This window comes from Pithys albifrons, chromosome 5 (assembly GCF_047495875.1).
Source record: "Pithys albifrons albifrons isolate INPA30051 chromosome 5, PitAlb_v1, whole genome shotgun sequence".
Classification (NCBI taxonomy): Eukaryota; Metazoa; Chordata; class Aves; order Passeriformes; family Thamnophilidae; genus Pithys; species Pithys albifrons.
In genome coordinates this window covers 6,724,146-6,750,390 of record NC_092462.1, presented here as the reverse complement: position 1 = coordinate 6,750,390, position 26,245 = coordinate 6,724,146, and the positions used below count along the sequence as shown (strand labels likewise).

The following is a 26,245-nucleotide window of genomic DNA, read 5'->3' as shown; positions in this document are numbered from 1 at the left end:
TACACCAATATTTATTTAAAGTAGGTATTGAAACTTACATCCACCCTGAAGTCCTCCAGTCTCTTAAATTTACTCAGGTATTCTTGCAGTTTAGGTTCAACAGCTGGAGTCTTGTATTGAGAGTATTTTAGGTAAGCCCAAAATTTTTCCAGTCCATACAGCTGACCTAGTAACGGAAGAAGATAATTTTACCAATTTCCAAAGGTAAAATTTAATTAAAATCTTAATTACGCACTCGTAACTACATGTTTAAGAGAACTGAAGATAAACATGAACAAAAGTTGCTCTTGGGTTAGTTGACAAGTCAGTGCCAAAGAACTGTGATTATCTCCAACTGTTACCCCAGTGACAGGCCTGTGGTAATTACCAGCTTCATAGTCCCTCTTTGTTTCTTCTTGGAAATCCTCGAATATTTCTTGCCTGAATTTCTTTTCTAGACCATAGCTGTAAAATCTAAACAAGCATTCCAGGCCGTACCTAGAACAGAACAGAGAAGTACGAAAATCTACCTTGTCTCTTTGACTCAGAGAAACAGAGGTGGGGAAACTGGGTGAAAGGAAGGGAATTCCTTTCCCTAGAGCTAAAGGGCAGCTGCAATTTAATTTGTGGTCATTTTATCAGATACTTTTGTAAGGCAAGAATCAGTTTGAACAAGTTGAATGAGGTCAGGAATGTCTTCACCTACAGAAATAAGAATCTTAGGAGTGTTAGTACAGAGCTGACTTGCCATGGTCAACAAGTTGCAGGATTTTGTAGAATTCCCAACTGATTGCAAGTCAGGAAATGCTGCATATTTAGCTATTTATCTGCAAAGCACAGATTTATACTGATTTTTGTTATTAAAATCACTTAGCTATTTTAAAGATTTACAAAGAGTCAAAGGCAATACTAAAAACATCCACTTCAGATACACATAAACTTCATAGTCATTAAAAGAAATGGTAAGGCCTCAACAGTTTATTTCCAGGGAAAAAACACCTGTAGTGTTCTTTTGCATCCTCTAGAGCAAGTTGTTTGAATTCTTCATACATTTTCTTGTTGAAGTGATCTCTCAAAAAAAAGGACCAGAAACGAAAAAGTGTGTTCATTTCTTGGGACTGGCCAATTCCCAAGCGTTTCCTCTCTGGAAGAAAAAAGAAAGGGAAAATCAAAAGCTTTATTTTAATTTTTCAGCAGAGTATTTTCAAGTGTTTTTGCTTTAGTGACACACACACAGGACCCTTCCAGTAACTTCAGTTCAAATTTGAGGGTAATTCTTTTTGCCAGGGAACATAAATTCAAATGGAAAGCAGAGTTCCTAAAACAGAAATATCAAATAAATTTTGCTTTCCTTTCCCAAGAAAAATTAAGGATGAGGAACAATGTGAAGAAAACTGGTATCAGATGACACCTGGTACCCCCTACCTGAAATTTTAGGAAGTGCATGGAGCAGCTTACCCATTAAACACCTGCGCCGGTATTTGTGGTACACCTGTTGAGTAAAGCCATTTTCCTTTAACAGCTCATGAGATGGGTGCTGAAATTTTGGAAGAGAATTTGGAGTACAGCCATAACCCGCTAGTGGAGCTCCTTCCGAAGGTGAGGCATTAGAACTGCTAAAGAAAAAAAACCAACATATTTCTGACCTATAAAACAGCTTTTCTACAGAATCAGTTTTCACCCATCCTGACCTACGCAAGGGCTGTCAGAGTAGTGCAGTCACCTGATGACTGCTACAGTGCCTGCTGGAGACCTAGTCATCTGGTCTTGGATGCACCTCCAGAAAATCAGATTCTGTGTAAGTATGTCAAAAAAAGAGGCAGTTTTAGACAATGACAGTTAAACATTACTGTCATGCCTGATTTTAAATGACCACTTAAAAGCAAAATCACTGAAATGAATATCAGTGCCTCAAGCAACGTTACTGCTGCTATATCATCAATCAATGAACAGCATTCTGTCTAGCTTGCTTCCAGACAGCCTTGTATGCCATGTTTTTGTCCTTGATCATTCTTTCCTTGCTTCCACTATATTTATATATTGTCTTTTATCACATCCTGTTTCTCCATCAGCAGTGAGAACTAACTGCAAACAAATTTTCCACAACAAGAAAAATTTACCTTAGAGAGGAAGTTCTTGGCCTGTGGTCTCTGGAATCCATCACCCAACCAACATGACATTCTAAGGGAGGATTAGTACTGTGGCGTGTTTTTCTTTTTCTACGAGTCTAAGGAAGTAAATGAAGGATTTATTTCCCTAATTTGACCTCACTCACTCTCTCCCTCTTAAAATAGAGATCTGAAAGTTTTATTTTGTATTATCTAACACATTATAAAGTCACAAAACTCCAGTTTCATAACCTAAATACTAGTCTTATGTAACAAAGCAAAAATCTTTAGCCACTAAACTTTCAGCAAGGACTTCTGAAAAAGACGACTTGGAAAACATTTAATAGAAATAAAAAAATGAATATGGCAAATATTTTGGAGATAAATTATAAAAGAGTACAAGCAGTTAATTTTTTGCCATTTAATTCTTGTTAAATTGTATGCACTAGCGTGAGTTTTATAGGTTTTTTCTGTTTGTTTGGCGTTTTTTTAAATATGTTTTTCCATTTACCTTTGTATCAAAGGATCGTGCTTCTTTAACAACAGGGTAGAACCTGGGTGTTTTGCTGGCATTCTGTAGCCTTGGGGTGCGAGGCGTTCGTGGGATGAAGCCATGGTGAAAATGGGGGAAATCTGGAACTGCTGTTGGCAGTGATCGAGCTATTCCTGCTGTTGGAGGTACTTCAATACTTTGGATGTTATGAGTCAGCTCCTCTGCTAAATATGTAGGCAGGAAAGAGAAAGTGAGTGGTTTTATTGAGCTATTTTAAAGATGCTATTAGCATGTAAGCCTGTAAATCTTAATATTACTACTAACAGATAAGATTTGGTCATTGTGACTGCTCAATAAGGTTATGATAGAAGTAGGAAATTCTTCTAATCTTCCTTCCATCACTGTGTCCCATAAAAAATGCTGGTTTCTATAAAATGTTTTACAACCTCAGTTTACTTTACACATTGTAAGTTCCAAATTACACAAAAAGCACCTGGTGCTGGTATATAGTGACAACAAAATTGCCTTCATATCAGCATGGATATTCTGAGAAGTACAGATCTCAGCATCTTCTCATTCAATGGAAACCACGGTACCAAATTTGGAAATTGAGCAAAGAAAAAGCCCCTCAGACTGCTGACTGAACCAAAATTAAAATACTACACAGGCAGAAAGAGTAAAAACACCTACAGAGTTGTTATTTATTACAAAGATCCTAAAAAACAAATACTTTTACTCACCCTTTTGTAACCCTGAAGGTCGAGGAGGAACTTCTTGGGTTGGATCAGCCATTTCTGGTGCAAGACTAACAAATTCTTCCTTACTAACGAGGTTTAGCTTCTTAAAGTTCTCAATCTCTTGCTGAATTAAAGAAAGCAAATTGTAAATGCAATTGTAACAGATACCGTCCTGAGAAACAGGTGCATTTTATAAAGAGAAAATAAGCCAGAATTGACACCTAAATACCCATACACCTATCTAAGGTGGGACATGTGTGTGTGTGTGCATGCTATGTGTGAAAAATCTTGTTCAATGATTGTCAAGACCATAACAACGACAAAAAAGAAAATACTCTCTCTTGCTGTTTGCTATTTCTCACTGTTCTCTTCATGTTTGCTGGTTTCCTTGGTCCATTTCCTTTGTAATAAAAAAAATCCATACTCTGAATGCTGTGTTTACTTCTTGCTCTTATTCTCAATATTCATTTCTATTTTTATCAGCTTGTTCTTGTACTGGCATTCTCCATTTGTCCATTAAGCTACTTTCTCCCTCTTTGTGTACAGATAGAGCCCGTTCCCCTCACCATTTAGTGTTTAAGTTTTAACTATCACTAGCAAACTACAAGGCAAACAGAACCTTAATATGAAACTACTTCAAAATGACTGTATTACTTTCCTGTCATTATTTCATCCAGGTGCTCCCTTCCCCTCTAGGTAGGGGTTTGCAGTTGTTATGAAACAAACTGGTCATGGAACAAGAAAACATTGGAAAACTTGAACCATCTCCAAAATGATAAAAATAGTTCTAAAAAATATTCAGTGTTTTTGGTCAAGTCTGTGACAAGAAAAACCTGGTTGAGCTTTCAGCTGTAAAGATAATTCAACAGACCTGCAAATTACCTCACACTTTTCTATGGCTTTTTACAACTGTAGCAGATGGCTGAAATTAATTTGGAAGTGTTTGGACAGGCATGGTTTTCAGGTCAAAATTAAGAAAATTACCTTCATCATGGCATCATTTTCACTCTGATCCATCCACAAATCCTGTTCGTAACAGTACAAGCCATCATTAATGACTTTAGCAAGTTCTGTTGTAATTTTTGCACAGCACACATGGTTGCCAGTATGGTCTCCACAAGGATGTTTTTTCACATATGGTGGTGTCTGTGTCACAATCAAAATCTTGTTTATGTCCTGATCATCAATTTCATAATCAGAATCACTGTCTGACCAATCAGTAATTTTATTCTTCTGACCCTGAATTTGTTCCATCTCTTCATCAAACAAAAATTCAAGTTCTTCCTGTTCTTGTTCCTCTGGAGATTGGGGTGGCTGGTGTTGATCCACTGTTTGATCGGGTATATGAACAGTTTCCTAAATTGGAAAAGGTTTTATATTTGAATTGGATAATGATTATACAAACTATATCCAGCTGGCGGCCGGTCACCAGTGGTGTTCCCCAGGGGTCTGTGTTGGGTCCAGTCCTGTTTAACATCTTTATTGATGATTTAGATGAGGGGATTGAGTCCATCATCAGCAAATTTGCTGATGACACCAAGTTGGGAGGGAATGTCGACCTGCTGGAAGGCAGGAGGGCTCTGCAGAGGGATCTGGATAGACTTGAGAGATGGGCTGATTCCAATGAGATGAAGTTCAATAAGGCCAAGTGCCGGGTCCTGCACTTTGGCCACAACAACCCCCTGCAGCGCTACAGGCTGGGCACAGAGTGGCTGGAGAGCAGCCAGGCAGAAAGGGACCTGGGGGTACTAATTGACAGGAAGCTCAACATGAGCCAACAGTGTGCCCAGGTGGCCAAGAAGGCCAATGGGATCCTGTCCTGTATCAAAAATAGCGTGGCCAGCAGGCCCAGGGCAGTGATCCTTCCCCTGTACTCTGTGTTGGTGAGGCCACACCTTGAGTACTGTGTTCAGTTCTGGGCCCCTCAGTTCAGAAAGATATTGAGGTGCTGGAGCGAGTCCAGAGAAGAGCAACAAGGCTGGTGAAGGGACTGGAGCACAAGCCCTATGGGGAGAGGCTGAGGGAGCTGGGGTTGTTTAGCCTGGAGAAGAGGAGGCTCAGAGGTGAGCTCAGCACTGTCTATAACTACCTGAAGGGAAGTTATAGCCAGGTGGGGGCTGGTCTCTTCTCCCAGGCACTCAGCAATAGGAAAAGGGGGCATGGGCTTAAGCTCTGCCAGGGGAAATTTAAGTTGGAGATCAGAAAAAAATTCTTTACAGAGAGAGTAATCAGGCATTGGAATGGGCTGCCCAGAGAGGTGGTGGATTCACCATCCCTAGAGATTTTTAAACGCAGATTGGACGTGGCGCTGAGTGCCATGATCTAGTAAATGGACTAGAGTTGGACCAAGGGTTGGACTCCATGATCTTGGAGGTCTTTTCCAACCCAATCAATTCTATGATTCTATATTGCATTATCAAGTACCACAAAGGTTAAGATGTGAAAACTCTTGGTTTACAGTAAAAATCTCAAAGTTGGCATTTGTTTATTTAAGCATAACCTGAAGGGTTTTGATTTTACCTTTAGTTTGTCTGTGGATGCCCGATGCCTCTTCTTCACTTCTATCCAAGGTCCTGAGTCCAAATCGGGCAAACTTGTAGACAGTCCTTTAGGCATTGTCTGAAAATTACTTGTTTCAGTGTTTTCCTTTGGACTCAGTGGGCTTCCCATTCTTGGAGAACTTGGTGCAGACTCTAGTAGTGGAAAACAGTAGTTCAGTTCCAGTTGGGGATTGGTTTGGGTTTGTTTTGCTGGTTTTTTAATTGTTTCATTGGTCTTTTAACCACAGCGACCATTTTTCTACCTCTCTGGTTAAATATAACACTGACTGAAGAATTTCTTCTCATTTTTAGGAGACAGCTTTTCACAGTTCACTCAACATTTCAGGATAAAATCAATTCTAAGAACTTATTTACATGAAAAGTTTCTAACAGTCTGTGAGAAATTACATGTTATTCAGAAAACATCATCAGGGTTGTGGTTTCTCCATGCCATCCTCTAGCTCCATGGATGGGTGCCTAACTCCATCTTCATTCTTCCCATTTAATTCCAGCTAACATTTTAGTAAAAGATTTCCTTGCCAAGGGTTGTAAGCAAACAAAGCCATCTCCCTAATGTGAGTGAGCTTCCCATCCAAAACAAAGATGCACCAAATAAAGAGTCAACTTTCAGCTCCTACAAAAATGAAGGAGATTTTATGACTAACTTAAGATTAGTATTAGTAACTCTACAGGACTATAGTCCATCATTCTGTATTCTGGAGAATGGTCACAGCTGTAACACATAAGACATTTTTATCTACTTTGCATCAACCATGTGACTTGGCAAATGCAAGGCTGGCAGGCAGAGCAGCTGAATAAACAATTACCAAATGTACAACTTCTATTGTGAAATTGCTATCAAGAGGCAAATTTCCTAAGCTAGACAGACAGTCCTAAACTTATGTTTCTACAAAATAAATCCTTTACCAGTATGTGAGCCAAAAATTTGGCCTGGTATGAATTCTGGACAATTGATGAGCTGAGAAAAGTCAGTTGGAGGCAGGCTGCATGGAGGAGGACCTGGAATTGGCCACTTTTCTGGATCAACCCTTTTTCTTAGTCTCTGATCCACAGTTTCAACTTCTGTACTGTCCTTTAGGGCCTGCATGACAAGCATAACTATAAAACCATCCAAAAAAGAAAAAAAAACCCACCAACTTGGCCATTTATAGCCTCTTTATAGAATCTTTGTTATTGCAGACAGAAATTTTTCTTAACTTCACAGCACTGACTTTAAATGGCAGCACAGAATTAACCAAGCAACTTCCCACATACATACTGATTTTACCTCCAAAATGAGTGCAGCATTTGTAGTCAGAGCTTGCATCCGACGGAAGCTGGCAATCAATGAAATGGGCAGAAATCCTTGTTGGTCCATCTTTCTCCTCAGAAAGAAGTCTCTTTCCAAATTTTCTGTGCTGAAATAATACTCACTGCAGAACAAAATATACAAATCTGAGCTTATTACAGGTTAAAGAAAATCCCAAAATAGCAATTTAGATTCCTTGTTAAAGCCTTCTGTTAATAAACAGACAAAATCATTCAACAGTTGTATCTTTACAGCAAGACTTAAAGAGCAGGGAAGGATGCTCAACAGAGTAATGCAGACTTGTGACCCAGCACAGCATAGAAGGGTATAAATCAAAGCCATGTTATATTTGCATATATGAACTGCATAACGAAAAACTACACTCCATTTGTCTTTCACCCACCCCTTCCCTTGTTACTTACATGAACAGAAGGAAACAACATTCTCTTAGCCTCCATACAGATGAAGGACAAGTACTGCTTACAATCAGGGCATAAGTTATTTCCCACACAGTACACCTTCATCCTGAACCGCATCTGTTATTGTGGCAGTTTCCAGTGCATTGGTATGTTTAAGTATCCTATCTGAGTGTTGAGGCACATATATATATACTCTGACTCATCAAGCATGCTTGTGGGAAGATGAGAAAACAAAAATAGTAATGCTGTATTTGTCATGAAACTGCACCAAAAGGCACAACAGTTCATGGAGGAAAAAAAGTCTAAAAGAAGAGATGATGTTTAGTGTAAAGGAGAGATAGGACATTTCTGGAATCTGATAACAACACACAACAAGAGAGATGAGGGACGAACAGCAGAACAACAAATCTGCTCTTGAAATGATCAAGAGTATCAAGATGTTTTACACTTAGTGAAGAGAAAAAGTAAGGAATTCAAATAATGATCTGTCACATAGAACAAGGGAATGAGAAAACATCCCATAAAAAAGAATGGAGGAAAACCCCAATTTAATCATGACAACTAAAATCTAGGCCTTTCACATCCAAGAAATACTACTTCTCATCACGTTCAGGAAAACACATGTAAGAAATATTTAATGGAAAGCGATTAAAATTCTATGACATAAAAATAGAGGTAGTGCCAAAAGAAAACAATAAGGTATTAAAATGCTGAGGAAAAAAGCTGCACATGCAAATGTAAATAAAGATAATTCTACTTTCAACATAATACAAAACACTAAGTCTCTCCACTGAAGGTGGTATCAAAGCCAAAGTTAGCAAGAGGAGGGCACTCTGATGCCATCACTGACCCAAGGAGCACCTTGATACCACTCCTTTCTCTAATTTTTTGCAGTTAAAGAAATTGGAAGCAAAAGCTGGCTATTATGACACACACAGAATCACACATAGAATATTCTGAGCTGGAAGGGAGCCACAAGGATCAAGTCCAACTCTAAAGGGAATGGCGTGTGACCTTGATGTTATTAGCACCATGCTCTAACCAAAACTCAGCTGCAAGACAGAATGAATATAGTCTCAAAGTTGGACAAGACAGGACAAATGAAAACACTGCTATTAAATCAAAGCAAATAGAGAAAAGAATAAGGTTTTTGGATAATTCAACTCTTACTCAGAGCCAAGTATGATCAGTGAAGCAACTCTGTACAGAGAAAGTTTCCTTGAAGAATATCCTATTTACTATTCTGAGCTGCTACATTCTTCTTCCCCTCCCAATCTAGAAGATAAGCAAGCACAAATGCCATATACCAACATTTTACTAATGTTACTTTTACAGTCATATAGTAAAGGTAAAATCTTGTAATGATTCACCTAATTAAAAATCCCACAAGCAGAAATGGACAATGACTGAACTTTACTCAAACTGCCTCACTTGATGTCCATCACTCTAGAAGAAGGAATGTGAAAGACCATTAATGATAAATGAAGACAATGCACAAGTTTGCTCCAAGTTGAGGGACAAATCTAAACACACAACTCGCCCTCCAGCTTTTCTCTTCTCCCTTTTCCTCAGAGTTCCTTTGCTTATTCTTGAATTGATACTTGAACATTTATTTAAAAAGCATTTTAAATAGAGTTCTGCATTTGGCAGACTGAGGTGTTGCTAAGAACTGAAACTTTCAAGGTTGACAACTTCAGCCTGCAAATATTTTTGTATGCAATTAAAAATATTACTCTCCTGTACATCAAGCTGGTTCTTGGAACAAGCATAAGTTGCAGGATAGCAGTGTGTTTCTTCCTGTAATTACACATCAAGTCATTTGGACAGTCTCTAAGATTTTTCCCTGTTAAGCAGATAAACTTTTAAAATTTATCATTCACGAGGATTTGATCTCAATACTTTAATATATCCTAATTTACCTTGGACTCCATAAGGAACTGTGAGACCTAACAGTTTTGTGCAGCTATAGTCTGTAAATACTTCCTTCTCTGGCATAGTCACTTTAGTATTTTATAGCTAAATTATGAAAAGTAGACAAAGCCACTCCTATTTACAGGTTAATAACAGGTAACTGATGAATAAAGTCTGTTTCCCATCATTTTTACTGTGATAAACCCCCACTTTTTTATTTTCTTTTTTTTTAAAGCAGCAAAAAAAATAGTGAAATTATGTTCTAAACCTGCTCAAGAATATCCCCCTCTCTCTCTCATGGAACACAAACTCCATAACCAAACTGCCTTAGGGATTTGTAGCAGGAGAGCTACCACTGGCTGTGGTTAGCCAGCCATGCCAAGTCTTCTATTCACACCTGCCAAACTTTTGGTGCTAAAACAAAATACAAATATACCCAGAACTCAGATGTGACCAATGCTGTAACTGACATTTTTCTCAGCAGAGGGGGACATTCATGTCCTACCTTAGAAGGTCTGGATTTTACACTGCATGCCCAGAAATCTGGCCAACAGTGGAGTAGCTGTGCTCCTCCCCCACTTGTCTGAGGACAGTGCAGGCCGATTATCCTGACATGGGAGAACATGTCCACTGCCAGGTATCATAAGGGGGCCTGGCAGCAAGAGTAACAAAAAAGACTGCAATAGAAGTTTTGAAGTTGAGAGCCACATGTCAGATACTTTCTGCCCCTAAAGAGGCTTTTTTCTTCCTTTTTGCGTGAACTGCAACAAAAGAAGCAAGAATAAAATAAGCAAGTTGCTGTATGGAACAAAAGGGCAATAAAAAAACCACCACAGAGGCATCGCAGAGAAATGCCATTGCAAGTACTAAGGATGAAATATCTGCCAGTGGTGGAAACTCTCTCTTTAAAATGAACTAGTGGCTTCCAGGCCCTTTTTGACTTGTCTCCTGGTGATAATCAGTCTTCCAGATGGTTTCTCGTTGCCTAATGGTGTACACAAGAAAGTAAACATTTCAGATTATTGAAAAATCAAGTATAATTGCAAAACTATTCTTTCTGTTACATGTTTCAGGTGAAACATACTGAAAACATAAAACTAACAAGACTTCTCAAAGTGAAATTGAGAGCAAATAAGGGAAACGTCATCCAAGAAGAGCTTTATAGGCAAACAGACCAACAGCACTCAAAAGCACAAGCTCAAAGACATCCATATTTCAATTACATGACAACATAAAAAGGGCTGTGTACCATAAATAAAGCAGGTAGACATGTTAGAGCCAGACTACAGCACAGGATGCAGAAAAGCTTCCTTAAAATTCCTCCCCATTACTCAAGTTTTTCCACACTATTAGTGAATAAATTCAAGCTGACACTGCTAATAATGGTCAAAGTTAACTCAAAAAGTTAAACTGAGATGCCTTAACCTCCATCTTGATACGGACAATAAGGATTAAATACTGTTTGAAATGAGTTATCTTATTTAACCAGATCTCTAAAAGTATTTATACATTAAGCAGTCTACTTACATTTGGTGTTTTATATATTCTTTGAGAAGTGCTTCATCCAAAGAATACATCTGCACTCCTGTACCATCACCATAGTAATACATCACACCAGTGTTAAGCTCAGGCTGAAATACTTGGTCAATTCCTTCACCATAGAGTTCTTGATAATCAACTGAATAGTCACAGTTCACTTCAAAATGAAGGAGAACATAAAAGAATAACATTACAAAAAGAGAACAACATTATTAACATAGCATTAAACTTTTAGCTAAGTATCTATTTCTTTGCATACTGCTAGAGTTTCCTCTGTCTCGTCCTCTTCCTCTGCCTCTCCCTCTTCCTCTGCCTCTGGAGGATCCTCGGACACTGCCCCCCTCATTCCTCATGCTGCAAACTTCATTGTGGTCATCTCTCTTTTCTCTATCACGCCGCCAATCTTGAAGAGAAAAAAAGCAAAATACTTGCAATCACAATTAAACATCACAGAGCCACAAAGTCCCTTGTAACAGAAGAGTTCTCAGCTTGCACCCAGGCAATCCATAGACCCAGATGTACTGGCTGAGGCAGGTGGTCAGAGTTGGAGCTGCAAGAGAAAAAGGGGAAGGTTTGCCAACCAAGACTGAGGGTGAGTCAGGCAGGAGGTGTCAGCAGTAAGGAGGAGTAAACAGGCTTGACTGGCAGTCAATCCCAAATGCTTCTGAAGCAATTGGCACTCTGGTGCCAGCTCAGGGATCACAACACCTATGATTGGTTTGGGACAGAAAGGAATGATCACAACAATACAATCGCCCCCTGCAGACAACTTCCAGCACCTATTGGAGAAAGCTCGGAATCACAAAATTGTGGAATGGTTTGGGTTGGAAAGGACCTCAAAGGTGATCTTGTTGCAAAACTCCCCTACCATGGGCAGAGGCACTTTTCACTAGACCAGGTTGCTCAGAGCCCCATACAACTTAAAACATTTCCATCACACTTGAACATTTCCAGGGATGAGGCATCCACAGCTTCCCTAGGCAACCTGTTCCAGTGCCTCACCACCCTCACAGTAAGGAATTTTTTCCCAATACCTAAGCTAAACCTACTTGCTTTCAGTTTAAAAACATTCACTCTTGTTCTATCACAACAAGCTCTTGCAAATAGTCCCTCTCTTGTCTTTCTTGTAGGCTCCCTTCAGGTACTGGAAGGCAGCAATTAGGTTACCCCAAAACCTCTGCTCCAGGCTGAACAATCCCAATTCTCTCAGCTTTTCCCCATAGGAGAGATGCTCCATCTGTCTAATCAACTTGGTGGCTTTCTTTGGACTTGTTCCAACAGGTCCATGTCTTTCCTGTGCTGGGGACCGCAGGGCTGGAGACAGCACTGCAGGTGGGGTCTTACCAGAGTGCAGTAGAGGGGCAGAATCCCCTCCCTTGACCTGCTGCTCACGCTGCTTTGGATGCAGCCCAGGATACAGTTGGCCTCCTGTGCTGCCAGCACACATGGCTGGCTCATGTCCAGCCCCTCATCTACCTGCACCCCCACATTCTTCATGGCAGGGCTGCTCTGTCTGGTCATCCCCAGCCTGTGTTGATACTTGGGGTTCCCCTGACAAAGGTGCACCACTTTGCTCTTGGCCTTCTTAAACCACATGAGATTACCACGGCCCCACTTCTTGATCTTGTCCAGGTCCCTCTGTTTGGTATTCCATCCTTCAGGTGTGGCAACCACACCATTCAGCTTAGTGTCATCTGCAAATTGCTGAGGGTGAATCAATCCCTTTGTTCGGCTCTTGATCCTACTGGGGATGGGATTCCCACAGCAATGGCTTTCTGGAGTATCCTTTCTGTTCCTAGAAGCCACTTTCTAACACTCCCCTGACTCTGCCCATTTATAACAGAAAAAGTCTGTTCTCTGCTGGCCGTGCCCCAAACTGAGCCTTTAACTTAAAGAGCCCTTTTTGATAACACACACAAATCTGAGAGAAGTCTGTAAGAATACATGTAAGGTTTTCATATAAACACATGGTCTGCAGGTAGCAAAAGAGAGTAAGGGAGAAGCAGAAGAAAGGAAAACAAGCAGGCCCAAACAAGACCCCAGGGATCACGGCTCCACTCACCATAAAACTCAGAGACAAGTGTAATTCTCACTTCACTCATGAGAGAAAACGAAGCCCCTCTCACAGAATTTGTTTTCTCAACACTGTCAGAGACTTTCATGTTCAGTCAGTGACCTTTGCTTAAAGTTTCTGTAAGTTGTAACTGAACAGTCTTCCAGATGCCAAGGGACCACTTTGTCAGAGGAATGCTGGGGATACAGCTCCTACTTGATCAAACTGAGAATTGCTAAATTTAAGCAAGGACTGACTCGAGACATGCTTGTTTGTATTAAAAATCTTGGGTTACTATTTGTAAAGAACCCTACAACACATGTATGCTGATTTACTCAAGTAATTTATTTTCTGTCAAGTAACTTACAAATATCATAATCTGTATGTGTGTGACTCACTGGGAATTTGGACTTTTGCACTTGTTACACTCAACCTTAGAGATCCCAAATGTGTAGAAATTACTTGAACTATTTTCCCAAATTAGTTAATTTTTGCACCCTGAGAATGCCTGTGGCTTAGACACACACAAAATCCTACATATCACATCTTCATGAGATAGTGTTGTAGTGAGTCTGAAATGAGGTTTTTTTATATAAACACAACATTCCTGAAAAGAGCAAAAGACGTTTTATGTTCTCTCACACTGAAACTGGTCTTGAATCACTTGAGCCCTGAGGCAGAGTTCATGCTACAGGTTTTTGATCATTTGACCATCCTGAGAAAAAACTGCTGAAGAAAGTGATAACTGGTAAAAATCCCCCCCCCATCCATCTCTCAGACATCCAGATCAAACACTTATATCCACATTCCTAAAAATTACTTCATAAATTCCATCTCAGCAGCATCCAGTACTTAAGCAAACATTTAAACTGGTAATGTATATTGCAATTTTAAAACTTGAGTCAAAGACTTACACTCAGCCTAAGATTTCTGTCACCTGACAAGCTGTATTCACAACTGAGGACCAGAAATAGTACCAGCTGTGGTGTTAGCATAACTTTTCACATGGCCATGCTGAGAAATAGGTCAGGGAACTGAGGGAATTGGTCCAGCTTAAAGGTAAAAACAACACTGGTAGAATTGCCAAAGCAGAGTTCAAAGTGTGTTCAAAGCAATTGCTCTGGTAGCTATAAGATGTGGAAATGGCAGCAGAGCAGGACAGAACAGATGCCTTCTATGGCTATTTCCAAAGTTTCTGCATTGTAAAATTGTGGGACAAGACCCTGTAGGGATCCATGAAAAGGAAATCATATTTGCCAACAACCAGCAGCATATAAACACAAGGTTTTACTTAGTATAGGCAAAGCTAAGTTTAAACATAAACTGCCAGCTCATGTGGTATTATACTTTATTTGCCACCAACAGCAAGACCTAGAGACTGAGAACTACTTACTTCTTGCCTCATTCCATCTGTTGTTATGTGGTATTAACTTGTTTGTTTCCAGCAGAAACCTGGAGCTTGTTCGAGAGCTTGGTCTTTCTTGGCTGTCTGACCTTACGTCGTTCAAATGAAGTGGCACCCATTTCTGCTTGTTACCTTGAAAAGTTAATATATTACTCTTAATTATACTAAAAGTTTCAGCTCCTGAGAAGATTCTATAGAATTCTAGTAAAACTAGTAGCAGTTAATTTCCAAGTTTAAAAACTAGGAGAAGCTTAACATTTAAATTTTAAGATATTATGAATTATTAAATAATAAATGCAGTAAACAAGAACTTTTCAAACTGAAATGTAACCTTTAGATATGTGAAATAAAGTTGAATCTTTTTATTTAATAAACTTTTAGATGTAAACTCCATTACCAAGAATTTACAGCTATGTAATTGTTAAATATATACAGTAAATTTGTTACTGTATATTTTCACAACTTGCAAATGAAATTTAGAGGTCAAAAAATAACAGCTAAAGTTAACCACCACAATAAACACTTCAATCACAAACCATACAAATTTTCCTGGTAATTTAGCTGTGGTACTGTATTTTTACCTAAAATATTCAGATTAAGTTTATTTATATGCATCAAAAATTATTAGCAAATCCTTATTTTGATGTAGGCTGGCCTAAAATATCCACTACCCATTTTTTATTTAATTATAATATTGATTGGTATTGTGAGCTTCAGACTTTTGTAGCCAAGAAATATAATCAAATACATAAAAATGCGCTTTCCACACAAGGGGAAAAATAGGTTGTACCTGTGGATTGTTTTACTTTAGATTTCCACTTAGACTGCAAAAATTAAAAGCAGTAAAGGATTTGTTTTTCAATATATACAGGAAGATTAGGACATCTAAACAGCAAAGGTCTTTAGGATCTGAAAAAACACAAGCAGGGAGGCAAGATAAAAAAGCAGCTGATGGCAGCGAGATCTTGAAACTCTCTCCACTCTTTCTCTAGCCCACTGCAGTTTCCTGATCAAATGAGATACAGGTTTGTTTCCCATTTTTTATGTAACAGGTTGGATCCAAAGGAAATAAATAAATTGGTTTAGTTTTCAAGTGATCACTTCAATGTGTAAGCTAATAGTAGAATCTGAAAACCAAAGTGTTAGTATATATGGTAACACACAGTTAAATTAAGACAGAACTACCTACTTAGGGAAGTAAAGATATGAGAGACAGTAATGATTTGTAAAGCCATGCTAAAATCGTCCACAAATTGTCAGAGCTCCAAGGACCATCAATAGAACACAAGCTGCTTTTCCCCCAGAACTCCTACTTGAATAAATAGAACATTCCAAAACCTGAGAAAGGAAGCCTTGTTTAAGCTCCCCAAAGGAAAGCAGAAAATATTCTGTCATCACCTAGAAAATGCAAACCATAAAAAGTTTAAAGTCATTCAACTGGAATCAATGTATCAACAGTGACTTACTGCATTATACACAGTGCCCACACTGACCTTTTTTCCTTTGGTTGTTAAAAGTTTGAGTTTCATCTTCACTAGTGTTATCTGCCAGACCATCTGGCTGTGCCTCCAGACTATCCTTGATTCCATTATTGCTTTTTTGATCAGATTTCTCCTCCTTTTCTCTTCTATTTGTTGGCTTCTTACTGTGACTTACAGTCTTACACTGCAAGAGACACAAGTAATTATTTCTGACAGTACACCTGCCAAGAGCAAGAGGTACGTATTTCCTTTAGCTATTAAAATTCCTTTGTTATTATTTGCTCTCAAACTCTTCAGCAAGATGGTTTAACTGTTATTAATGGTGTTGTTTTGTAAAGTCTCATTTTAAATAGGTTTTTTTCTCCTAACTTAGCAAGACTATAAAATTAATTTTTAGACTAAGAAAGTTTTTGGGTTTTAACAGAAGATGTAAAATACAGAGTGCACAACAATCATGTTTCAATCCCTTAAACATGAAAATTCATTTCATAGGAAAGAAAGAAATATTCTGACCAGTACCTACTGTTCCAGACTGATTATCTTTAAAAAGCTGTACTCACAGAATACTGAATGGTAAATCTGAAATCCTCATAATGCACAATCTCAACAGCCAAATGTTCATCTAAACTGTAAGGAGCCATGAGGTCTTAACTCCTACTTTCTGTTCTATTAAAACAGAATATGAACCAAAGATCAGAGGATGTGGAGGTGTACAATGACAGATTTTTTCCCCACATTAGAATATGGTATTTACTGGGAACTGTGTGCCTTTGAGTAGTACCAACATAATGCAGATTATCACTTCCTGGAGATCCTACAGGATAACACTTTCAAAGAAGGTAAAATGAACAGCATTTTAGCAAAGAGTGGGAAGTTTAATTTATCCCTGGTATCAATCCAGGCTAGGGCCGAGAAGGACTTAGGGGCGCTGGTGGATGAGAGGCTGAACATGAGCCAACAACATCCGTTTGCAGCCCAGAAACCAAATGCATCCTGCGTGGCATCCAAAGTAGCGTGGGCAGCAGGTTGAGGGAGGGGATGCTGCTCTTCTGCTCTAGCCTGGTGAGATCCCACCTGGAGTGCTGCATCCAGCTCTGGGATCCCCAATATAAGGACATGGACCTGCTGGAGGAGCAAGCCCAGAGGAGGCCATGAAGATGATGAGAGAGCTGAAGCACCTCTCCAATGAAGATAAGCTGCAAGTTGGGGTTGTTTAGCCTGAAGAAGAGAAGTCTTCAGGGAAACCCTATTGAGGCCTTTCCATACATAAAGGGGAATTACAAGATGGGGACAGACTTTTTAGGTGGGCTCACAGCAAACACTACAAGGGTAACAGTTTAGTAATGGTTTTAATATTAAGAGACAGTACACTCAGACAAGACAGAGCAAGAAATTTTTCATGATGAGGTGGTAAAACAGTGGCACAGGTTGCCCAGAGAAGTGATGGATGCCCCATCGCAGGAAACATTCAAGGTCAGGTTGGATGGGGCTCCAAGCCATTTGGTCTAGTGGAAAATGTCCCTGCACATGGCAAGGATGTTGGACTAGAAGACATTTAAAGATCCCTTCCAACCCAAACCATTCTAAGATAATATTTACATGCAAAATGAAGTTTTGCAGACATTTCTGCCAGAGACTTCTCCTATGTTGCGGAGACAGCTGTATGTACCTACTGGAGGACATACAGTAGATGCTGCAGTACTACACTGTATTCAAATTGAACACAAAGCCTTCCCCTAGACAAAACAACTGAGTTTAAATACAAACTAAGCGTTATTTTGTTTTACAGACACTACACGAATTTGGACACTTCCAGTTACAAAATGCATGTTCTTGAAGCCTAATGTCCTGGTTTCCCTCACCAAGAGAACAGTAAAAGCATCACAGGGATGCTGTTGCAGAGCTACAGCAGAGTGAAATGGCACCTCATCACTCAAAATAATCTGTGCTCTCTTCTTGTTTCAAATGGCATCAAAGAGATCTAAAATATGTCATGCATTTATCACTTGAGAAAGGAGGATAATTTTACAGAATAGATGTTAACTTAAAATCCCAAAGGGGGAAATATACCAGAGGAATGGAATAAATAAGTTGTCTTAAGACAAAAGGCACTAAGCACTCTGAGCCATAAGAGATGGCAGCATGTTCACAACTCCAAAGGCCATCTCATTTGTACATGAACAGTTGGAAACAGTAGAAAAGGTAAATAAAAGTTTTAAAACGGTAGAGGATAAATATGACACATTTTTACCTTCATGTCCCTGGCACACCATTAATGATAAACAGAGTGTATGGTGTGGGCTTGTGAACTGTTCATAAGTTCCACTGCCAATGGATACAAGTCAAGCACACACCAGTACTCTGAATTACTGACAAAACTTCTGATGAAAACCTACAACACCCAAAGCACATTCTAGGGAGAACAGCAGTAAACAGGTAAGTCAACATGGTTTTAAAAGAATAATACTGAAGATAACAAAGGACACTCACTTCATTGTTTGCTATTTCGCTGGGTGTCGGCCAATTCGTGATATCACCAAAATCATCAGTCTGCAAAGGAGAGAAACAGCTCATATTACTTCCTTAATTTAGTCCTTTTTAATGCATGGAAGAAGCCAGTCATGACTCAAGATGGCCAGACTACCCCTTGGAGCAGAACAGTTAGAAGGAGCAATTTTTAAAAAATAAGAAATACAACATAAAACAAATGTACAAATTTTGAAAGTCGTCTTATGACTTTTTCAGGACACATTGAACAACTCTTAGATTAAATGTAGTCTTACACGTAGCTTCCTATGTGATTTAAAGGTATTTAGTTTTTGCAAGACCTTTGAGGACAGGTACTAACCAACCTAAAAAGGGGTGGCTGTATAAAATTTTAGAAAATTAATTTTTCAATAAAAAGATTCAGCATCTCCTGCTGTCATAATGGTAATTTTATGCACATACAGGACACATCACATAATATGCAAAAGGATTTCCAAAACAAATCTTAGCATCACTTGTGCTTAAGTGATGCTGTTTCTTTGCAACCCCTTCATGTTTTTACATAATCCTATTGATTTTTTAAAGAAAAGCTCCTTTCTTATCCCTCATACATACACCAATTTAGCATCCCTCCTAATTTTAAATTTCCTTTTTCACTTGTCTCCAACTTCAAAAATACCTATTACCACTTCTGGTTGTAACTTGAAAATACTCTGCTATCTTGTTAGCATAGTGGTATGAGCTATTTACCAAACTGAATATTTACAGCCAGAAATACAAACCTTGCTGCATCTCCTTGTCCTGGGTTTTGCCGCTTTTATAACTATGGTGGAAGTTTGTGGTTCTAAAAAGGAACAAAAATATTTTCAGGTGAAGAATTAGATTGCACTTTAGATGAGTAAGGAAGGTGTATGTTAACAACTCTACTTAACTATCATCTTACACCACAAGTTTTGTGAGGCCTTGATACCGAAGTCAATGAACATTTCCATGAAGTCATTAATAGTGCATGACATTGAAAAAGTCACATTCCTAGTAAGTGCAAATGCTCTTGAAAAGCAGGTGTACAAGATACTGCCTAACACCATATACAGGCATTTCTTCAGCAAATAAGGTCAAGACTATCTCAAAATGCTGGTATTTTAACCTAAGAAGTAGCAAAGAAAATAAGCCCCTGAAACAAGTGTTCCTATTAGAACCTGTATTTATAAGTCAGAATTAATTTATGAAATCTATAGTTATGCAAGCACGCATGAAAAAAAACATAGAAGCAATTACATATTCCCAAATTCCTTTTTGAAGTAATTATCCAAATACCAAATAAAGTTTAGCCATGTAGCTCAAAATCAAACCAAAACAATTTTTAAAAAATGAAAAGAAAAAATTACTACAAAACTACCTTAAGACTGATAAATTTTAATGCCCAAATTCCACAACGGATATGTTCATGATAAATATAACCATTTGCAATGAAGATGACACTCATACATTTTCAGAACCATCCTAAGTTAGGGTCTAAACTTTATAATAATGATCCCACCTGACTCCCTGAGCAAGATTCAGTAATCCTTCTACCAGGTACTACTACAATGCTTGGAAATAATTCTCTCATAAGGAACATTATTTGGCCTAACAATCTAGGATCAATAACCTGCACCGGGAAAAAAGCATATGTCAACTTCCTATGTCTTAACACGTGTGCAATTACCCTTTTGTGTATGAATCTGATTTTCTTATTCTGTGCAATTTTTCCCTACCCTTCTCAATTGCGTTTTACTTTTTTCATTGGGAATTCAGGGGAAGAAAACCCATTAGTACTTGGCAATTTTTCTTGCAGATTAAAACTAAGAGTTAAGAGGAAATCATCTCAGCTTCTTCTGTTAAGCCCTGGTTATCCCAATGCATGTTTTTCCATACAGAAGTGGTCATAACCATTCCTTGAAGCTTCTTATTCAGTATTTTATTGCAAGACAAGCTTGAAACATTGAACGTGACTGAAATCACTCGTGGATACAGAGATACCATCACCTCCTCAACCTGATCTTTCATATCCAGTGACTAATCTTTCTTATCACAGCTTCACACTGGGAATCCCACCCTCATATGCCCCCGTGACTCTGAAAAGCCTCTCTGTAAATTTTAATATAACTTATAGTTATATAAATTATATTTCATGTATATACTATATGCAGCAACTTGCACATCTCACAAGACATGAATTCAGTGAATCCCATTCACCTTGGCCACACCACTTACCAGCAGGTTTTGCATTTTCCATAGATCTACTTTTTAAAAGAAAGACAAAACACACACACCCAAATCGCCTCTTTTGTGTCACTCAGCCTCAATTAACTTTAGACTGACAGCTTTCAGAAATATACAGTGACTGTGCAATCCTAATTTCCACTTGTCATTCAATAGTAAACTAATTTCCCTTTACAAAACAAGACAAATAACTGTGGAACAGCAAACAAATTTGTAATTTTCTCCAAGAGAACTGCCAGTTTACCTGTACAGGTAAACCAACTGGCCGCAGTGTGGCTGTAAACACACATCTCTGCTCAATTACTCTACTGAATCCCTTTTTTCCATCTCACAGCACTTTACTTAAAATTGCTCCTGAAGGACTGCTCTACCAGAACTTCTACTGTGTGTAGCAAGGGATTCAAAAATGCAAGATTCAATGTTGCTGCACTTAGTCATGGGATATTACCACAGGCGGCAGTAATTTGAATTGAGTAGAATGAGACCCAACTCATTGTAAGCAATCTCTTTTATCTAAATGGAGTAATCCAAGACTTGGAAGATGCATTTGCTAATTAAACAAAAAGAAAATTAATATTAGGCAACACGCCACCTGTTTGATGATGCTCTTTCTGAACTCAAAGGCTTGAGATCTCATCACACGCTGTACTTCCCTACCTGACAACAACCCCACAGAGTGCCTTGCCCTCCCAAAAGAGCCATACTCAAAAATCAAATTTAATAGATCTTTCCTAGCTGCCTTTCTGGGACTTACCACATGGGAGCTGGATTTTAGTGTGATGCATGAAAGGGAAGATAAAGGGGAAGTAAAAACAAAAAAGGAGTGTAAAAGAACATACCGGCTGATCACTTAAAGGTTTTACCCAGGTCACATCTGTTCTGTTGTCATGGACAGGCCTGAAGTCACTGTTCAGGCAAAAGTTACTCTAGAATGTCATCAGATAGAAACTCTGTGCTTAACATCACTCAAGGGTTTAGTTTCACCATCACATAACAGTCCTGAGTATGCAGAAATGGCACACTTAGTACAAGTCCTTCCAAATAAACTATTTCAATTGTTAATTCCAACCTAACTGTATTAAAATGGTTTATTCTTTCATATGCTACAAGGAAGCTGTTTAGTAGTGGCATGCTGTGTTGATAAAACAATTCAGTTACCTTAAATGACTTTACTTGCTGAGTTTCAGCTGAGTTTTGAGTGTGTGGGAGAAATGAAATAGTCAAGGATGAAGCAGTTTAATTGCCAATGATCATCTTTCAATCACTGAAATCCATCCAGCAGATGCCATCCACGTGAAAACAGAAATCAGCCTTCAAAGCTATTTTTATTATGGCTCTTCCAAGTCTCTTAGTAGACCACATCCTAACACAAGGGATTTTCTGCAGAAAGACATGGCTGTGCAAACATGCCAAGTGCAGTATGTCAAGACACATGGAATGACAGCTCTGAAAAATTTAATTTGGGAACCACCAAAACTGCAGCAATCCTCTGGGACAATGACAACAGAGAAGGAAAAGCAGACTGGATGGCTTTGCAGAGATAGGAGCAAAGTTTGTACACAAGATGTATCCCCAAAGTGCTACTGATGACAAGACAAACTACACATAGGGTAGTAGGACTTCAGAAGGGATGGTTTGAAGATCTGCAAATAACTTTTCAGCAGATAAATTTTTTCTGATGAAAAGGGAGGGATGATATTGCCAATTTCTTCTGAAAGTAGTCTATTAATAATAGGTAGCTGGAACACAGTCTAATTTAGGTACAAGCACAGTTTACGCAGTATGACATTCTAGACAATACTCAAGCTTTATTTTCAGTTGGACTGCACGTGCGTTACCTTTTTTGAAGGAACAACATCACATAAACAGCAGAAGTGCTTCAGGGGGCAACTGAAATCACCCAGCAAAACAGCTCTACAAAACTTCAGTGGAACACATTTGTTCAACTTGTACATTTTCCTTTCAATGCTCAGTTTGAAACTTGACAGTATATTCCATTTTTAAACAAGGTAAGCTATCCTCAAATCTATGGTTTTAACAGATAGATGTGAAAGTATTGCAAATGTGACAAAATAATCCCTTGAAGAATATAATAGTTTAAATCTAGAGCGTGGATTTTGAGCAAAGAGTCTGTGAAATAATTTTAAAAAACCCTGTTATTATGCTAATGTCCTGTCCTAGAATAGTTCTAGCATTTTATAGAAAAAAACTACATTAAGATTGACTTTCTCCACACCATTTTAACAAAAAGAAAGCCAGCAAGTTATAACACCTGCATCCTTCCACTGCTCAAAACCAGTCAGTTTTACAATACAACAAGCAACAAGGAAAAAAAAATCCACAATGTGTGGTTGATTCACCACTACTCTATTTATTTTTCTTATATTTAATTTCTCAGTGTGCTTTTTTCTTAGCTTCTTCACTGTAAAGCTGCAACTTGTGACTCAAATTCTATCAAAGTTTTCACAGTCTAAAAGGAGCACATGTTAGAGCACAGAGAGGTGGGTTTCTGCCTCATAACAGGTCTCCAGTTTAAAAAAAAAAAAACAAGCCCAAACCCACAAAATTACACATGCTGTTATATGCAACTAAAATACAACAGCAGCTTTGTAAAGGTCATGTTTTCAATCCCTTCAGGCTTAGGGTAATTGTCCATGTTGTACCTTCTGATAATTCTTTCAGTAATTTTTAGAAGCTGCTGTTAAAACATTCAATGAATTCATAAGGACCAATGGGAATATGTGCCTTAGATACACTCAAAAATTAAAAATCAGATCATTTTTGAATTTATTAATCCAAAGCTTGCTATTCCTAGCAACACACACATCTTTACTAAACTTTACTTTCACAACCTGTTTTGCTATCAGACTAAAGTGAATTAATTTGTACAATAGCACTACAGTGAACTGGTTCTGCTACCAAAATATCAAACAGATGAAAGGTATTCTTTGATGCCCAGAAATAAACACAATGAAAAAAGGCAAACTGTACACAAAATAAAGGAATTAAGTGTGTGCTTATCTTAATTAACTACACCATTAAAGCACACTAGGAAGCAAATCCACTTTAACCACTTCAGCAGCACAAGTATTTTGCCTCACTGAATATTTTAATAAATTTCAAGAACAATTTTTGAATAAGTATCTAATAAGTCCTTAGTGACCCACATTGGCTATACAAATCACATGAAGACCAGAGAACTTGTCCTTCAAATTCCCTTCTGCAACCTTACAAAAAGGACAACACTTGAGCTTGCATGAAACAAAGAGGTGGGAGAACTTCTGAAATAAAATTATTTCAACTTCATCCTGAGGATATGTGGAGGATGGGTATTTCTCAGTTCCAGCCTGAAGGACTGAAAACTTATTGGGCACTATGAGGGGTAGGCAAGGGGAAGAAGGCACATCACAGAAGCACTTTTCATCATACGACAGCCTATGCTAAATCTACCTCCCTCTGTCCAGGATCACCAGGACTAGAACCATAGAATTATTAAGCTTGGAAAAGGCCTCCAACATCACCGAGTTCAATCTTTGACTGAGCAACACTAAATCAACTAAATCATGGCACTGTCATGTCCAGTCATTTCTTCAACCCTTCCAGTGACTGATGTTCCACCACCACCCTGAGCAGCCTCTTCCAATCCTTAACCATCCTTCCAATGAAACAATTCTTTCTGAATTAGACAGAAGACTATTATTTCACTACCAATTTTATACTGATGCAAGTCTTTCTCCATGCAGTAAATGCAGATTGGGATTTAAAACTAGCTGTATAATTCTGAAATTCTACTGCTTAAAAGGGAAATTTCATGAAACACCAGAAACATTGTGGTAACAAACATATCATGAACAATTTCAACACGTTTGCATTTGGTCTTTGATCTACTACAACTATCAAAACCCACTGAGACAGAAGTATGACAGGCTGTAGTAACAAGGCTTCGACAAAATTCTTCTGCCAAAATTTTAAGTTTTTTACATTACGTTTTCCTTCTAGAGTCAGGTGGTGTTACAGTTTGTTTCAGTAACAAGAGACAGGTTTGCCTCTTACAAACTAATCCCACCCCTGTTCAGAGATGACAGATTGGCATCAATTTTCTCAAGTGTGCAACTATCACTGAACATACCATATATACATTTCTCAGGAAACTTTCAACAAATTAAGCCAGGATCAACAAGTCAAACAGGATTCAGTCATTGCTTTGATGTGAGATTCTTTTACATTTTATTATCCTCTTTACAGATAGTTTTACATTCCATCCCAGGAGTATTTCTGCTCATCTACTTATTATTTCATATGACTAATTTCCATACTACAACATTCATAAGGGCCTAGTGTGATGGATTTTGCATTGCCAACATGCAATTAGTTACTTCAAAATACATCCCTTGTTGCAGGTGGAGGAACATGGCAATTCCTGCCTTCAACCAACCTGGAAAGATCAGCTGCTTTGTCTTTTACAAGAGAAAGAGCAGTGGCTTCCTCATGGTGCTTTTAGTGGTGGTCATACCCTGGTATGTCTTTCACCAATGCCACTTCCAGCAACACTGCCTCCCTTATTTGCTCAATTACACACTTGGCCACTGAAAAAAACGTTCTAGTGCAACTACTCAGTTTAATATTAATTCCATAAACAGTAAACACAACTTTTTGCAGAAGCAAAATAACTTACAGTTTGCCAAAATCAACAAATTAACTACACAGCGTATATGTATAAAGTCACTGCCTTCTCCTTCCTTCAACAACTATTTGTGCACTTTAATGGAAAAGTTTACAGAGATAAAACACAAGGTGCTAATGCAACAAAAGCTGCTTTCCCAATGCTTCTAATGTCTCATTATTAGATAAGTGACAAGTCCCCTTTCATGCATGGACCTGACCACAAGCTGCTGCCCAGCAAGACAGATTGTGGAAGCTCCACACAAATAGGTACTTATGAGTGCACCAATACACACAAACAAAACAGTCGGGATGATAAACATGGGTATCTATGTTGCCAAAAGGTTTGCTCCTCAGGTAAGCAGAGATTTTGTGGTCTGGAATGTGGTCTCTTGTCTGTATGACCTGTATACCTGAAACTATAAATTATGTATATCTCTTTATGAAGGAAGGATGCATTTAACTCAAGGATAAAAGTGACTGTGAGATCACAAAATGGTTTGTCAGGTGCCTTCAGGAGCAAGTGCTGAGACCGAAATTTTTGAGAGGCGCACGTTGAAATACTTATTTTCAGGTCAGCAGTTTACTTGCAGCTAAGAACAATACTCTGAGAAGCTGCTGTCTCCTAGGAACTCTTTGCTAGCCTAAGCATGAAGTCTGACAATTTCAAGTCGGGTGTTTGATGACCGCCTTTGGAAAGTCATATGCCTGTTCAGCCAGCGTGGTGCCTATAAAGCAGCTTTACCTTACACGTAGTGATTAAAGGCCAGAAAATTATCCCATGGCTACTCTCGCACTTTCCATGTAAACATGCTGAATCCCACAGCAAGCAAACTGCCTGCTTTTGTCAACATTTA

At 38.5% G+C, this 26,245-nt stretch overlaps 1 protein-coding gene across 7 annotated transcripts in view; it reads right to left on the bottom strand.

Moving 5' to 3' along the window:
* The window catches only part of LARP1B (La ribonucleoprotein 1B), a 29,021-nt gene that overhangs the window by 2,021 nt on the left and 755 nt on the right, over window positions 1–26,245 (bottom strand). Inside the window, exons 2-18 of one of the 7 annotated variants that reach the window (XM_071555571.1) lie at window positions 19,244–19,305; window positions 18,465–18,524; window positions 15,987–16,158; window positions 14,482–14,625; window positions 11,295–11,438; window positions 11,024–11,192; window positions 7,146–7,290; window positions 6,785–6,959; window positions 5,838–6,010; window positions 4,302–4,673; window positions 3,321–3,441; window positions 2,599–2,804; window positions 2,100–2,206; window positions 1,438–1,595; window positions 979–1,123; window positions 368–477; window positions 39–166 (exon numbers count right to left, since the gene is read on the bottom strand). In XM_071555571.1, coding sequence (XP_071411672.1) covers window positions 39–166; window positions 368–477; window positions 979–1,123; window positions 1,438–1,595; window positions 2,100–2,206; window positions 2,599–2,804; window positions 3,321–3,441; window positions 4,302–4,673; window positions 5,838–6,010; window positions 6,785–6,959; window positions 7,146–7,290; window positions 11,024–11,192; window positions 11,295–11,438; window positions 14,482–14,625; window positions 15,987–16,158; window positions 18,465–18,524; window positions 19,244–19,305 — 2,591 coding nt within the window. The other 6 variants (XM_071555572.1, XM_071555573.1, XM_071555574.1 and 3 more) reach the window with 6 other exon arrangements.